Source organism: Megascapheus bottae, chromosome 9, assembly GCF_031878675.1.
Source record: "Megascapheus bottae isolate mThoBot1 chromosome 9, mThoBot2.hap1, whole genome shotgun sequence".
Taxonomy (NCBI): Eukaryota; Metazoa; Chordata; class Mammalia; order Rodentia; family Geomyidae; genus Megascapheus; species Megascapheus bottae.
Genome location: NC_143517.1, coordinates 42918145 through 42933395, shown reverse-complemented (window position 1 = coordinate 42933395; position 15251 = coordinate 42918145). Strand labels below are relative to the sequence as shown.

Below are 15251 nucleotides of genomic sequence, written 5' to 3'. Positions count from 1 at the left end.
TTGATATCACCTATTCAAGAAACATCAAGTAACTTCAATATAGTATTATTACAGGAAGCCTAATTTCCAGAATCTGTTGTTTATAAAATTGGAATTAACCAGATCCAAGAATTAATGTAATTTAAAATTATTTTATGCAGTAAATTTATAGCCTGAATTCTGTGTATAAAAACCCTAGTACTCAAGCACAAATTAGATTTAATGCAATTGCCTATAATTTATTTTGCTATATTAGTATACCATATTATATGCTTTTGTTTGTTAAGTAGAAGATATGTTATTATTTTCAAGATACCAGGGATTTAATGCTTAATTATCAACACCCATTTGAAAAGCAACATTGCATTGACTCACACACTTCTTAATTGGTAACAGTGGCTTTTCTGAGTAGGAATGTTTTATTTTTGCAGATGTGAGTTAGAACCAAGTTTTAAAGTAGAAAAGCTTTGAATATCTTCACTGTCAGCAGAAAATACTCCATCCCTGCTGCCTGAGAGCACTGGTGCTTGAAGTTTTAACAGGGAAATGAAAACTGTGGTAAGAAAATTGATACTACTGGTAAATGTTGCTTGCAAACTGAAAAAGAAATTGGGTTGTCAGCAATAAGGGAACTGTATTATTCCCACAAAATATAAGGTGCCATCTTCACTACACGTAGCTGGGAATGAAAATTAATTTGGCAGGTGCCAATATGAGAACCTAAAGAAAAGCAACCCTCCCGCCCCAGGTTAGAATATGATTACAAAAGGTCAGCAGCTGATACACGCCCTCCTCCCTGAGGAGAAAACATTCACATTTTAAGAACAGTGGCAAAGTTTCACTTATTAGCAGGTTGCTTGATAACTGCAAAAAAAAATTAATTCATTGTTATGTTTTCAAGAAAAGTTCACTAGTTAAAACATGTCTCTTTCCTCTTGGACCCACATCATCCATATATTACTGTAATAAAATGGGTAATGTGTTGTAATGACAATTCAAGTATACATCAAAAGGAACATAAAAATTCCTACCCGTTTGGCTGAGTTGAGAAGCACTGCGACTTTTCCTTGATAGACCAACGATAGCTACCATTTTGGCCCCAATGCTGGAGCGTCGCTTCTTGCCGCTGGTGCCCAAGGCCCCCACTGCAGTGTCAGACTGGCTGCCATCAGTCTTCTCCAGAGAGCACATGTCTCCACTGATGCTGGTGCTTTTGGTCATGCTCTTCCCTGACATGCCCATCTGTCTGCTTTGCATTTTGGATGTAAAGACGCTGTCAGCCGATGATGGATCATTAAAAGTAAGGAGGAGAAGAAAAAGGGAAAGACAGAAAAGGCCTATTAGAGAAGGAAACAACTGGAGTATAATCAAATTTTTTCAACTTACAGTGCCTAGACTGGCTACAGTTTCTCTGTGTTAGCCAGGATCACAGGTGTGAGCCACCAGGGCCACGATAACACGCAAACATCATTTCATTCTTGCCAGTAACAGTAGCATGCAAATGCTACATCAAAATGTTCTCATTTTATTAAAAATGATAAGGTTTATCTAATAAGGGTTAAATTTCCTTGGGTTTGATATTTTCATTAGCATTTAATTTAAAATCATTAGTTCAAATCAATGCTCCAAAAATAAAGATTAAATTTCATTCTGGCTTTCAGAAAAATAATTACCAGGTTGCAGAAATGTCCAAATTTATTTGTGTATAATATCACATCAGTTTTTTTCTTTTTCTTTTCTTTTCTTCTCTCTCTTTCTTTTTTGTTTTGTTTTCTTTTGTTGGTCATGGGCTTGAACTCTGGGTCGGGGCCCTGTCCCTTAGCTCTTCAGGTCAAGGCTACCACCCTACTCCTTGAGCCTCAGCATCCCTTCCAATTTTCTAATAGTTAATTGGAGATAAAGAGTCTCATGGACTTTAATGACTGCAAGTGTGAGCTACTGTGCCTGGCCACATCAGTTTTTAACTTGAAGTTGGTTCTCATCGTAAGAGAAAAAAAATCTTTCTTTTATTTGTGAAGCATAAATTTAAAGCAGTAATTAGTAATTAGGAAATTAAAAGGGCTTAGCACATAAACAAAGTAAGAAAAGGAATAGGAAGTCAAGAAACACACATACAGGATCATAAGTAGATATATAGGATCAAACCGACTAAAGTATAATATATGTTGGGGTGAGTTTCCAGAGTATAACTGCTCTGAACAAATAATAAGCAGATTAACAAAATGAATACCAGGAAGCTGAAGCAGATCTTTCTCTTGGGATGGGGCACAGAGGAATAGAGAGATGAGAGGCTGGCAAATCCAGTGCTAATTCTCATGCATGTATGTGAAAATGGATCGAGTAAACTTGAAGAGATGGAAATTGGATAGATACAAAAAGGAAAGAACAATGGAAGGGGTGAATGAGACTGTGAACATACTCTATACATAAATGCACATGTTAAATTCAAACCACTTTGTACAAGTATTTAAAGACAATAAAAACTCAGTAGAAATTTCTTTATATATTACTAAAATATGATACTTTAAAAAGTGAGCTATTGAGTGAACTTTTATCTTTAATTCAATATCTTGGTCATCTAGGGGGAAAGTTTAAAGGATAGAACCATGTGTTAATCTTATTAATTTACATACATTTCCTCAAAGTATTTACTACAGAGAGACACAGTATGAAATTTTTAAAAATACAGAAAACTGTACTATTTTTTTTGGTCAGTTTTGGGGCTTTAACTCTGGGCCTGCGCAGTGCCCTTACCTTAGCCTGATATACCCCACCATACCTGAAAGTGTTTATAGATTCTGTTTATTGTTTCCATTATCATAATAACTTTTCAACTTGAAAAAAATTATGTTAGTTGTGCTTTTTCTAGCTGCATTCTTTTATAAAACTGACTAAGCACAAAACTATATTTGAATATACATTTTACTCATAAATGTTTGACTTCATGACTATTGGTTTAACATAACATTTTATGTAAGAACTATGCATCTATAAAAATTGAATTTCTTTTCTGACATTAGCAGAAATATTATCCTCAGAGACATAATTTCAATTTTTTCCCCCTGGAATTTTCAGGCCTTCAAACACTCTGGACTCAGCTATTTTAAATCAGTCAACACTGTGTTGTTGAGCCCTCCAGTAAACATTTCCTGTTCCCCTACTTGATGTTAGGTCCTAGGGGATTGAGTGGGGCTGGAAATGGTACCTGAGTTCCATGCTCCTGTACATGGTGCTGAACTGGAGGGAAGAAAGAATGTGCTGGATTTTTACCACATACAGGGAGAATTTCCTCTACTTGATCTAACTGTGTATTTCTGCCTGACAGAAGAACATTTTACCCTCTAATTTGTGGAAAGATAGCTTTGGCCCTGTAGTGAATAAAAACAATGAATGACACAATCATTACAGGTGACTCACACTTGTAATCTTAGCTATTTAGGAGACTGAGATCTGAGGACTGAGGTTCAAAGGCAACCCTGGCAGGAAACTCTATGAGACTCTTATCTTCAGTACCACCAAAAACACCACAAAACTGGAAGAGGAGCTATGACTCAAAGTGGCAAGGTGCTATCCTTGAGCAAAAGAACTCAGGTGCCAGATTTGGGACATAGGCTATATAGTTTACTCACCCTTGATTTAGAACAACAGTTTATAAGGTGAGGGATTTTAGTAGAGGGGTGAGGGGAGAAGAAACCCATGTACATATTTAACGAAAGTGCTTTATTATTACAACTTCTAGATCCAAAGCTACATTCTTAACATCTTCTAAAAAAAGTTGCCTCTTCGCTCATTGGCCTCATTTTCCTAACCAGCAAATGAGATAGTTCACAACACTGTTAACATCTTCAAGATTATGATTCCTGTCAATATATAGTAAGAAAATGGATTCCTCTTAAATTTTAGTGGCTTTTTTCCCTCTTAATCTAGCTTGTCTATTGTCCCACCATTTTCCTAGTTATGAGATAGTTAAGAAATAACATTTCTTCACAAATTTAAAGAATGATCAATAATTAAAAACCAGTAATAGAAGGCATTATTTCCTAAAAATTTTCTATCTTATAATATATGCATAATCACCGTATATTTTTACTGTTAAATGTGTATTTTAGACAATCCCAATTATTTCTCTATATATTATTTCTAAATATTTCAGGCAGCAGTAGCTTTTCCTCTAACTTATTTGAACTTCTAACTATTATTTTGCCATTACCACCCAAGAAAATAGACAGTATTTCCAATAGCATAAAAAGGTTTATGTCAAATTAGTGGAAAGTATATCGCTGGTGTCAATTTATAGTTTTCATTTTTTTTATCAAGAACTATTGAGATTAAGATTTTGTGAAAACAAAAAATAAGTCTAAGAACTTTGTTTTGTACTTGCCAGCTCCATAGCTGTTAGTTTTTAGACTAATAAATGATATTCTACATTATTGAAGTATACGAAGTGAAATCACATTATGCTTCTAAAAGTAATATTGAAACAAAGCCTTAATATGAAATATTCTTGGATTCTAATTTTTTCACATGTAAAGTACCAAATGTTGAGATGGAAATATAGAAAATGTTCAAATAACTACTTGTTAAGCAAATTAATAATATCCCAAGTTAAAACGACAAAACACTGTGGTGTATCTGTTAGGTGAAATTATTTGTAGGACACCAGAAATAACTCACACTGAGGTCTCAGTTCCTAGAATTTGTGGATTTGTGTCCCATATGCCTCATCTTTCATGAGCTTTGCAGCACTGTTCATGAAAAAGTGTATCAAAAAAAAAGCCACTATTACCACTATTATCACCTACCCTCATTAATAGATAGGGCTCAAGAGATTAGGTTATGGGTTTAGAAAGGCTAGTAAAGAAGAGACCTGTTTTCTTTTCAAGATAATACTATGGTCAGGCATTTGCTTACTGTGAAGCAAATGGGGAATCTGAGATCAAGAAAAACAAACACAAACAAACAGGTTTAGCAATTTAAAAAAAATTGGTAGCTAGGAAAATAACATAGTACACTAAGAACAAAAAATCACACAAGATAAAAGTCTTGTTGTTCTTAATGTATTATGTTATTTCTCTTCTTTTTTTTTGCCCTTATGGTTAATCTCATGATGTTACTGTACCTGTATTTGTTAACTGGCACATTGTATATACCTTTATTTGTTTATTTGAAATAGGGAAGGGGGGAAACAAGATGATTGGGAATGGGTGGGAGGGGGGAAACAGGAACAAAAACATGTGCTAGAGGTAGTGCACCTACTACCTTAACTGTAACCTCTCTTTACAATATCCCAACAAATAAAAAAAAAAGAAGAAAGGATAAATCCTAAAAAAAAAATGGTAGTGAGGTACTGGTGGCTCAAACCAGGTACTCAAAAGGCTGCGATCTGAGGAGTGTAGTTTGAAGCCAGCCCAGATAGCACTAATCTTGAGTGAAAAAAATGTCAAGAGATGGCACCCAGGCAGAGTTTAAACCCTAGGATTCTATCTCTCTCTTGGTCTCTCTCTGTGTCTCCCTCTCTGGCTTTCTCTCTCTGTCTCTCTGTCTCATTCTCTTTGTCTCTGTCTGTCTCTCTCTCTTTGCCTTTGTCTGTCTGTCTGTCTGTCTGTCTGTCTGTCTCTCTCTCTCTCTCTCTCTCTCTCTCACACACACACACACACACACACACACACACACACACACACACTACTTTGTTTTCCTCACAGAAAACTCATGTCCTCAAATTTATATAGAAAATAGTAACTATTAAAAATTTTCCTTAATAATGAAATTCAATCAGACTTAACATAACCATATATAGGTATAATTATATATATATACATAATATAGAACGTGTATGTATTTAAATTAGCAGATATTCTTCAAAGAATTCTAGAACAGTCTACCCAGTTATCTACTTGAAATAAGGACTCCTCTGACATGCAGGATATCTCAAACTTAAAATGTTTAAACTGATCTGAATCTTTTCTCTCAAATGTATTCATCTGTCATTGTTCTCTATTTCAGTAAAGAGTATAACTATTAACTTCATTGCTAAAGGTAAAAATTTTAGAGCTATCATCTTTTCATCTTTATACCTCATCCATTAATTAGTTTTATAGATTCTTTCTAAAATATATTCCATATATTCTCTCGAAACTATATTCCATGTCTCCTCATCCTGACTTTTACCATTAAAATCCACTTTTGTCAACTCTGCTGTGACAGTCCTCAGACCAGACGGCTTTATGTTCCAACTCTAACCCATTTTCCTCATAACAGCCAGAGTGATTTTTCTAAAACATAAATGGGGTTATTCTTTAATACTTTTTCATTGTCCTTTGGAAAAAGCCACCCGAAGAAAGTCCTTTTTCTTTTAACTGCCTGTCTGTGTTTCTAATTGTACCTTAAAAAAAAAGAAAGAAAGATATGTCCCTACTGGTTGCAGATACAAATTCGTCCAACACTACAGATCCAGTTCTTGCCTTTCTCTCTCATTATAATCTCAAGCCATTTGTTGTAATAATCTATTTTGCAGACATATGTATAGAAAATGTCAAGACTGGGGCCAGGAGTTTGGCCTAGTAGTAGAGTGCTTGCCTAGCATGTACAAAGATCTGGGTTTGATTCCTCTGTTCCACATACATAGAAAAAGCCGGAAGTGGTGCCATGGCTCAAGTAGTAGAGCTCTAGCCTTAAGAAAGCCCAAAGACAGTGCTCAGGCCCCGAGTTCAAGTCCTAGGACTGGCAAAACAAAATGCCATGACCTTCACATATACTATTCCCTACTTGGAATATTCCTCAGAATTACTTTATGAAGTGGAAACCATTCTAAGCACAATTAAGGAATGAGGAGAAATGAGAGGTTATAAAGGTTTCCAAAGGTTTCATAAGTCATAAGTCATAAAGCTAGTATTTGAATTCAGTATTCTGTCACCAGAACTCTTGTTTTTAGCCACCAACTTTACCAGTAGTTCGAGTATAAGAAGGTGAATACAAATTCCTCTTAATTTAGATCAGGGGTTGTCTAACTTTAGCTAATATCAGAATCATCCATAAGGTTTGTTTAATCACAGATTACGCAGATACACAGATTACTCACTCCCAGAGGTTTGGGTTCATTAGTTCTGGGACTGAACATCAAAGCTTCCATTTCTAACATCGCTAAAGCAAACACAGTTTTGAGAACTACTGGCTACACTTGCATAGGATAACTACATCCATGTGAAAAGAAAACAAGTCTGCATAAGCTGTTTAGTAAATAATATTCAAATCACTTCTTGATTAATACCTTCACATGTACATATAATGCCTCCCTACTAATTGCTGCAGAATTTTTGACAACATTATTAAGCTTAGACTAATCAAGACCATAGATATTATATCCAAAACACAGATACACTAAAATGCATTTAACTTAATTCTAATTATATTTATCTGAAACACAGAAAAGAAAAATGGATAACATTAAAATATTTTGGATGTTGCCATGTATTTGGTCATCACTGAACCAGTGTATGTGTTTATGAGTTCATAAGATTATTAGCTATAATTAAGATTTGAGATCTACATCTTCCATTTCTAGTCCAGCTATTCCAATTTTATCATCATAATAAAATAAAAATGAAATGTATCTATTTACTTCTTTTCAAAATCCTATAGTGATTAATACATAGATATATATTTATATATGTATGTACAAAACTATACATAGAATGATAGAATATGGCTAAAGAATTATATATAAATAACTTTTACATACACATATAACTATATACCAATAACTTTGCTGTAACGTCTAACCAAGATTAAATAAAGAACTTTTGTCAATTTAATATTAGCTTCTGGTAACAAACAGTGATGATTTAAAATCCTCATCTTCTATGAAGGGAACATGAAACAATGACAAGGTTTGGAAGTCTATTTTTGGGAAAAAAAGTGAAAGAGGGGGTGCACTATCCTCTTTTGTGAGATGGGGATAGTAACAGGAGATATCCGTACTTCCATCATTACACTGAAAGTCTCATGATCAGCTTTATGTGGGATGTTGTTAATAGAGTGGGGAAACTGCCACCAAGTGGTGGCAAAATTCAAATAAAATCTAGGTGGCTAGAATCCTACAATATTCTATACATTTTTGCTAGTTGTAAGGGTTCACTCAGATCATTTCATGAATGTTACACCACATACGGAAATATGACATCATGACTTTGGGATGTCAATTATTGTGTTTTCTCAGAGTAAAGAAAATAGCTCTGTGCCACATCAATTCTTCTACTGCACTTATTTGCTCTCTTTTCATGGAATTTGACCAGATTATTTTCTTAACATAACTTAGCATCCTATCCCTTGATACTCAAGCAGATGTAAAGAATTTGTTTGTTAAGTGAAGTAAGTCAGGCCCAGAGAGACAAAGACCTCCTGCTTTCCCTTGTAGGTAGATGCTAGAATTAGTTTATAAATATATACATAAATATGTTAGGTGGTATGCACATGTATAAAAAATATTAACTGAAATATGGTGGGTTCAAGAGAAAACTCAAATAGTATAATTCCTTAGAAAAACAAAGTCAAAGTTCAACAAAATAAACACCAGGAAACAGGTACTTGAAAGGGATACAGTGGGGCGAAGGGGAGAGGGTTAGATAAACAAAGAGGAAAAGTGGAAGAAAATAGAGTCAAGAATTCAATGTCTATCTTACAAAATTAAAACAAGTAAGGAAAGGTGTGGGTGGTGGAGGGTGAGTGATAATGTTGAAAAGAGTGACACTTCTCAAGATTCACTGAATGCATAAACTGCTTTGTTAAATGGCAACTCATTTGTACAACTAATTAAAGACAATACAATAAAAATGTATTAGTTGAGTGAATGACACTAATCTCCTTGCCTACCTGTTTGCTTCAGTCTTCAGCTCCATTTATACAACATGTTTCCAATGATGAACTATGAACTCATTATTGTTGATAAAGAGGGCATTATGCTTATCTGGAGCAGCTTCCTTCCTTCTTTCTCCCACTTCAACTTTCTATAGGCTTCCAGGAACTGTACATTTGCGTGAGTAGCATGGCAGGCCTGATATATTCATCAGCAAAAATTCAACACATTTTCTTGCTCCTTAGGTTGTTGTTCTTTCTTTTTTTTCCCCCTGGGCACTGTCCCTGAGCTTCTTTTTTCTCAAGGCTAGAACTCTACACCCTGAGCTACAGCATCATTTACAGCTTTTTCTGTGTATGTGGTACCAAGGTATCGGACCCAGGGCTTTGTACATGCTAGGTGAGTACTTGACCACAAACAAGGCCACATTCCCACTCCAATAGGTTTTTTTTTTGTTGTTTTTTTTGCAAAGATGTATCAACAGTTTTATTATTTGATGACATTTATTCAAACTCTTGAATTTTGCCCTTAATTTGAATAATAAAGAAAAAAATCACCATTGCATGGCATTTTTAGAAGTAGTTTTCACCTATTGACTGTGGGCCTGGACATTGTCTCTGAGCTCTTCAGCTCAAGGCTACAACCCTACCCCTTGAGCCACAGCATCACTTCCAGTTTTCTAGTGATTAATTGGAGATGAGTCTCATAGACTTTGTGCCTGGGCTGACTTTGAACTGAGATCTTCAGATCTCAGCCTCCTGAGTAACTAGGATGACAGGCGTGAGCCACTGTGTCCGGCTTCATATATTAATTTAAACATCAGAAAGGATCTAAAATGTGAATATTATTATCCAGTTAATGATGAAATTGCTGAAAAGTCATAAAACTTAAGAAAAAAGTAGAGGAACTTTCTCTTTGAAAGCACACAATGCTCAGTTAACTGGCATTTAAAAGTGACCAGAAATAGACATTGACTTTTCTGCTACAATACTTCAGAGGGAACATGGTATACATATCATTATTTATGTGTATGTATAAATTCCTTTTCCATGAGCAATACAACATGACTGTATCTATTGTTTTAATTTTAGATTTTCCTCTTTGCTGATTTTCTGGATGAGCATCTGCTTTCAACAGCTCCATTGCCAGAGTTCTGCTGATTCATTCACTACTCACTATCTTTTGATCAAATCTGCTTTTATTTCCGGTTTTCATATTTAGTGATAAAACATTTATAGACATGATTGGTAAAGTCAAGTGTTCCCTGGGACAAACAGGCAAAGAATGCTGATTATAATATTTTATGCTTTAGATCCTTTTATTGCAAGTTGGATAGATCTGCTTCTCAGATTTGGCAAAGCTTTTGAGTATAATTCTACAAAGGGACTATATTTTGCTCTTGACAAATAAATATTGTCCAGGTGGGAGGAAAAATTATAAAAGTAGTTCTCAAATTTTGCTAGTAAAAATTACAGTAAGGCTTTCTAAGGATACAATCTATGGTTTCAGCTTCAGGGATTCTATTATGATACTTCTGGAATGAGAGCCAGACATCTGCATTTTGACGGTTCTCTATTGATTCCATTCTAAGTGACATAAAATAAAGATGTAAAAACTTTAGACTAATGGAAAGTGACCCTTGAAGAAAACAAATTATTTTCAGTGTAGTTGTTAGTACAGTTACTTTGGTTATTAATTTCACATATGAGAAAACAAACTTTGGAATTTTTTTTGTGTGCTTAATGTGTGGACCCTTACTTAAGAAATTAGCTAATTTAACTTTATTACATATCAAGTAATCCTTTCACTTAATGACTGTTGAATGAAGTAGATTTTAATATTTGATCATTTGTACTTGCTTTTAGCTTTTCTATTATGGATCCCCAAAGTTGTCTGAGCTGGTCAAGTGGGATTATAAGAATGGTCCAGAAGGCCACTGGCATTTTATTCTTACACACTTTTATTTTTTTGCCAGTCCTGGGCCTTGAACTCAGGGCCTGAGCACTGTCCTTAGCCTTTCTCAAGGCTAGCGCTCTACCACTTGGGCCACAGCACCACTTTTCTCTTTTTACTATGTATGTAGTACCAAGGAATCAAACCTGGGTCTTAGTGCACTCTAACAATAGGCTAAACTCTTGGCCCCACATTGTTTTGTTTTGTTTTTTTTTTTAAAAAAAAACCAGGAGAAAATGCTAGGCACTGGCCATTCATATCACAATCCTAGCTATTTGGAAACTAATCTGAAGATCATGGTTGAAGACCAACCCAGGTAGGAAGTCTGAAATATTATCTCCTTTCAACCACTAAAAACCCAGAATGTGAATTATGGCTCAAGTATGAAAAAAGTTCAGGGACAGTGCCCAAGCCCCTAGTTCAAGCCCTAAAATCAAAAGAACTCTCATGCCTGCCAAACAAACAAACAAAAAGGGACAAACTGTGGATTTAGTAGAAAACCCAACACAGATTTTTCAGAGTTATTTCCTATAATAATTAGAGTAAAAGCTTTATATTTATTCAAATGTTATAAGCTCATTTCCCAAAGAGTCTACATTGACTAAAATCTAGAAATTTAAAAATGAAGTGAAACTATTATAAAAATGAGTATATTTTATAAATGGTAATGAATGTCGCCGTTCAGGTAAAAAAAATCCAAGTACCTCATTGTTTAGATATGAATATTTGTGTGTAAAAATGTCATTCTATACCAGAGCTTTAGGGGGGTTGTGGAAGACCCCTCCACATCATATACATGATCGTATTTCAAGTAAGCACTAACCTCTATCCAACCTCAGCCTCATCTTCAGTGCCAGCTTTCATATTATCAGGACTAATCTTAATATCTATCCCTTTTCTCCTTTAAGTTCAGTCAACATGAAAAGCTCAAAACTTTTATTTAAGCCCTTATTTGCCTTTCTGAGCAGTGAGGAAGTTTTCCCTATCACTGACTGGCTTACACTCTTGTTCTTCACTGCTATTAATATCTAACCAAATCATTTTACTCCTTTGGCAGCCTTTTCTATGAGAGTAGAAATAGCAGGATGGCAGGAATTTTGCTTATTAGTTAGCTCATTGCTGTACTCAAGGCAAATTCTTATCTCCCTATATAGCAATAAGAATCTTTCATAGAATATTTGAAAAATATATAGTCATATAATTAACAGGTAAAATGTCTATTGTCATAACTTTGCTAGGGAGTAGAAAGTAGTTTTTTTTTCCTTCCGTAATTTATTCCCAATGCTAAAATTTTCACAATGGCAATGGAAGACTACAGCACATATTGCCCACAATTACTTTACCTTTCTGTTAATTACATAAGCATTTAAATGTACACAGATACTGGACAGCTTGAGGAAATTAGAATTTGATAAGACAATGTATTTATAGTCTTGGAATTCATTACAGAAGAGAAAATACAAATTTTCCCATCCATGTTTTACAATATTATGATTTGTTAATAGAATCAATCAATAAAAACTGTGAAGAATATTTTGGTAGGAATAACATTCCTCGGGAAATTTCAAAGGTAAGTCTCCAAAAAAAAAGGTAAGTCTCTAAGGGTATATACTTATATACTTATATATATATAATTTTACAGTCTATTACCCTAAAACTATAATTCTATGCAAAAATGTTAAGTAAGATTCACAATATGGCAGGGAGTTTGGCCCAGTGGTAGAGTGCTTGCCTAGCATGCACAAAGACCCAGGTTCAATTTCTCGGTACCACATACATAGAAAAAAAGCCAGAAGTGGTATTGCGGTAGAGCTCTAGCATTGAGAAAGCCCAAATACACTGCTCAGGCCCTGAATTCAAGCCCCAAGACTGACAAAAAAAGAAAAGAAAAAAAAAGATTTGTAACATTTGCTATCAGGAATACATTGTACTTAATGATCTCATTTATATATTTTAAAATATTAATATGGAAATTATAATGAGGATAAATTTTATATAAAAATTTATGAGCAGACAATATCAGAGAAAAAGATAAAGTTGTTTCCAGCTTGCCAAAGAATAGGAAGTGAAATTACTCAGAGTGTACTCTACATTCCTGAAAAACTTTATCATGTTTTATAATTAAAATTCTAAAGCCGGTAATAGTAGTTTATACTTGTCATCCTTTGAGGATCACAGTTCAAAGCCAGCCAAGGGCAGACAAATCTGAGAGATTCTAATCATCAGTTACCTAACAAAAAGCCAGAAGTGGAGCTGTGGGCTCAAGTGGCAGAGCACCAGCTTTGAGTAAATAAGATTAGGAATAGAGCCCTGCCTCTGAGTTCTAGCCACAATACTAGCATAAAAAATAATTTTGTTTAATATAAAAAGTTCTACAACTACTACTTAAAAGTATAAAAGTCAGTTCAACTCAGAGATACTCATGAAAATAAAAAATATATTTAAATTTGCAAAGAATCATTTGTATTAAAATTACTTTCTGCCAAGACTCATGTATTTACTATTTTCCAATAGTCTTAATAAAGCTCACTTGGATTCCTCTTAACATAAATAGCCATATTTTAATTCCATACAACATCCTATTATTTTGGTTGATATATGAGGAAAATAAAGCATAACCACAGTTTAATTTGCTTTTAACATATACCCATGCACGTACAGATACACACACATGCACACACACACACAGAGACACACAAAAATTATTACAGAAAAATTTTATTACAGAAAAATTTAAAATTTTTAAATGAAATATATTTGTTAACTTATTTGTTCTTATATTATTAAAGGCTTTTCTAACATACAATAATGCGAAATATACTATTTTTCCCTTTGGAACTTTTAATAACTGGATCATTATTGCAATAATAACAGCTTAGGTGCAAACCAGTGGCCAATCAGTTAGATCTTGTCCACTCATATTAAACTTCGGACAAGAGAGCTGTTTTCAAAGGATTAGCATTCTGGTTTGGAACTGAAATCTGACAAATTCTGTTGCATACCTGTAAGGCAACAGCTATCTAATGAAAGCGGTACTTTCCCTTTAGTAGGAACATGTTCTGTCAGGTTGAACACTGCTCCCATTCTACCTCCACTGACAATCTTGGGCTATCAGTCTGGCACCTTTAGGACTCTGCATTTGAACTCCTTGAATTACTATTGTAATAGTGGTAATAGTGTATCTATAAGTTGTAAGAAATTAAATATAATGCAATTTGGAAAATATAATATGATTGCCTTTAGAAAAAAATCTCATTTTGATGTAAAAAGGCTTGTGATTACCTTTTTATTTCGGATAACCAGTGTGGATCATATCCAATTAAAAATGCTTCTGTATACACATACATACACACACTCACATGTACGTGCGCACGCCCGCACACAAACACACACACACACACACCAATCAAAAAAGTAAAGAGACAGTCTATGGAATGGAAGAAAATATTTCATATAACAAGGGATCAGTATCTAAAACACATAAGGAACTGGAATTACCTAGAACACAGAAAGAAAGAAAAAAAGTTATACAACAAAATGACAATTAGCTCAATGAATGAATAGGCAAGTGAATGGAACAGTCTTCAGATGAAGGATTACAAAAATGGAAAAATGTTCAAGATTTTTAGTCATCAAAGAAATTCAAATTAAAACTACACTGAGATTCTACCTCACCATTCTCAAGAGTAGCTCTTATGAAGAAAACTAAACACAACAAATGATGAAATCAGAAGGAGAAAGGAACTCTTACTCATAGCTGGTGGAAATATAACCTACTCCAGACTCTGTGGAAGTCAGTACAGAGGTTCACACAAGAACTCTCATATGATTTAGTCCAAAATAAATTATGTTATCAGCATAGGAGCCTATCAATGGATGAGTGAAGAAGAAAACATGGTGTATATATACACATTGAAGTTTTATTTAGTAGTTAAGAAGAATGAAACTGTAACCTTTTCAGGAAAATGAATGGAACTGAAGATCATAATGTTAAGAACAATAAGCTCATTCCACAAAAACAAGTTTTGCATGTGTTCTCTCATTTGTTGGAACTAGGGAAAAACAAAAAACAGAAGTCATGAATGCAAAAGGTATATCACTAGGGAAGGGGAAGGGGAGAAAATAGGGGAAGGACTATGGGGATAAGAAAGAACAGTAGAAAGGTAGAAATATAATTATTTGAGTGTATAGAGATGAAACCTTAACTTACTATGCTACAATTTAACATGAACTAATAAAAATTTGAGAGAAACAAACATTCTAGTTAGTTACATTTAGGTGTGCAATATTAGATTAGCAGAAAATATTCCTGTATTTTAAACTGCAATAATTAAAGATTTATAGTGAAGTTAAAAAAAACCCTTTTTCCCAACGTAATTGTTTAAAAGATCTTTTCAAAGAATACAACGGTTATTATAAAAAAACAAATGATGAAACATTTAATTCCCCAGTAAAGGAATCAAGTATA

The 15251-nt window shown here is 34.2% G+C and overlaps 1 protein-coding gene across 50 annotated transcripts in view; it reads right to left on the bottom strand.

Annotated features, from left to right (window-relative positions):
- Rims2 (regulating synaptic membrane exocytosis 2) overlaps positions 1-15251 on the bottom strand; it is a 385455-nt gene that overhangs the window by 64819 nt on the left and 305385 nt on the right. For 37 of the 50 annotated variants that reach the window (XM_090339238.1, XM_090339190.1, XM_090339201.1 and 34 more), the window contains one exon: positions 1011-1252. The exons of the other annotated variants lie outside the window; for them this stretch is intronic. In XM_090339238.1, coding sequence (XP_090195364.1) covers positions 1011-1252 — 242 coding nt within the window. The remainder of the gene's footprint in view (positions 1-1010; positions 1253-15251) is intronic. 50 annotated transcript variants of the gene reach the window in all.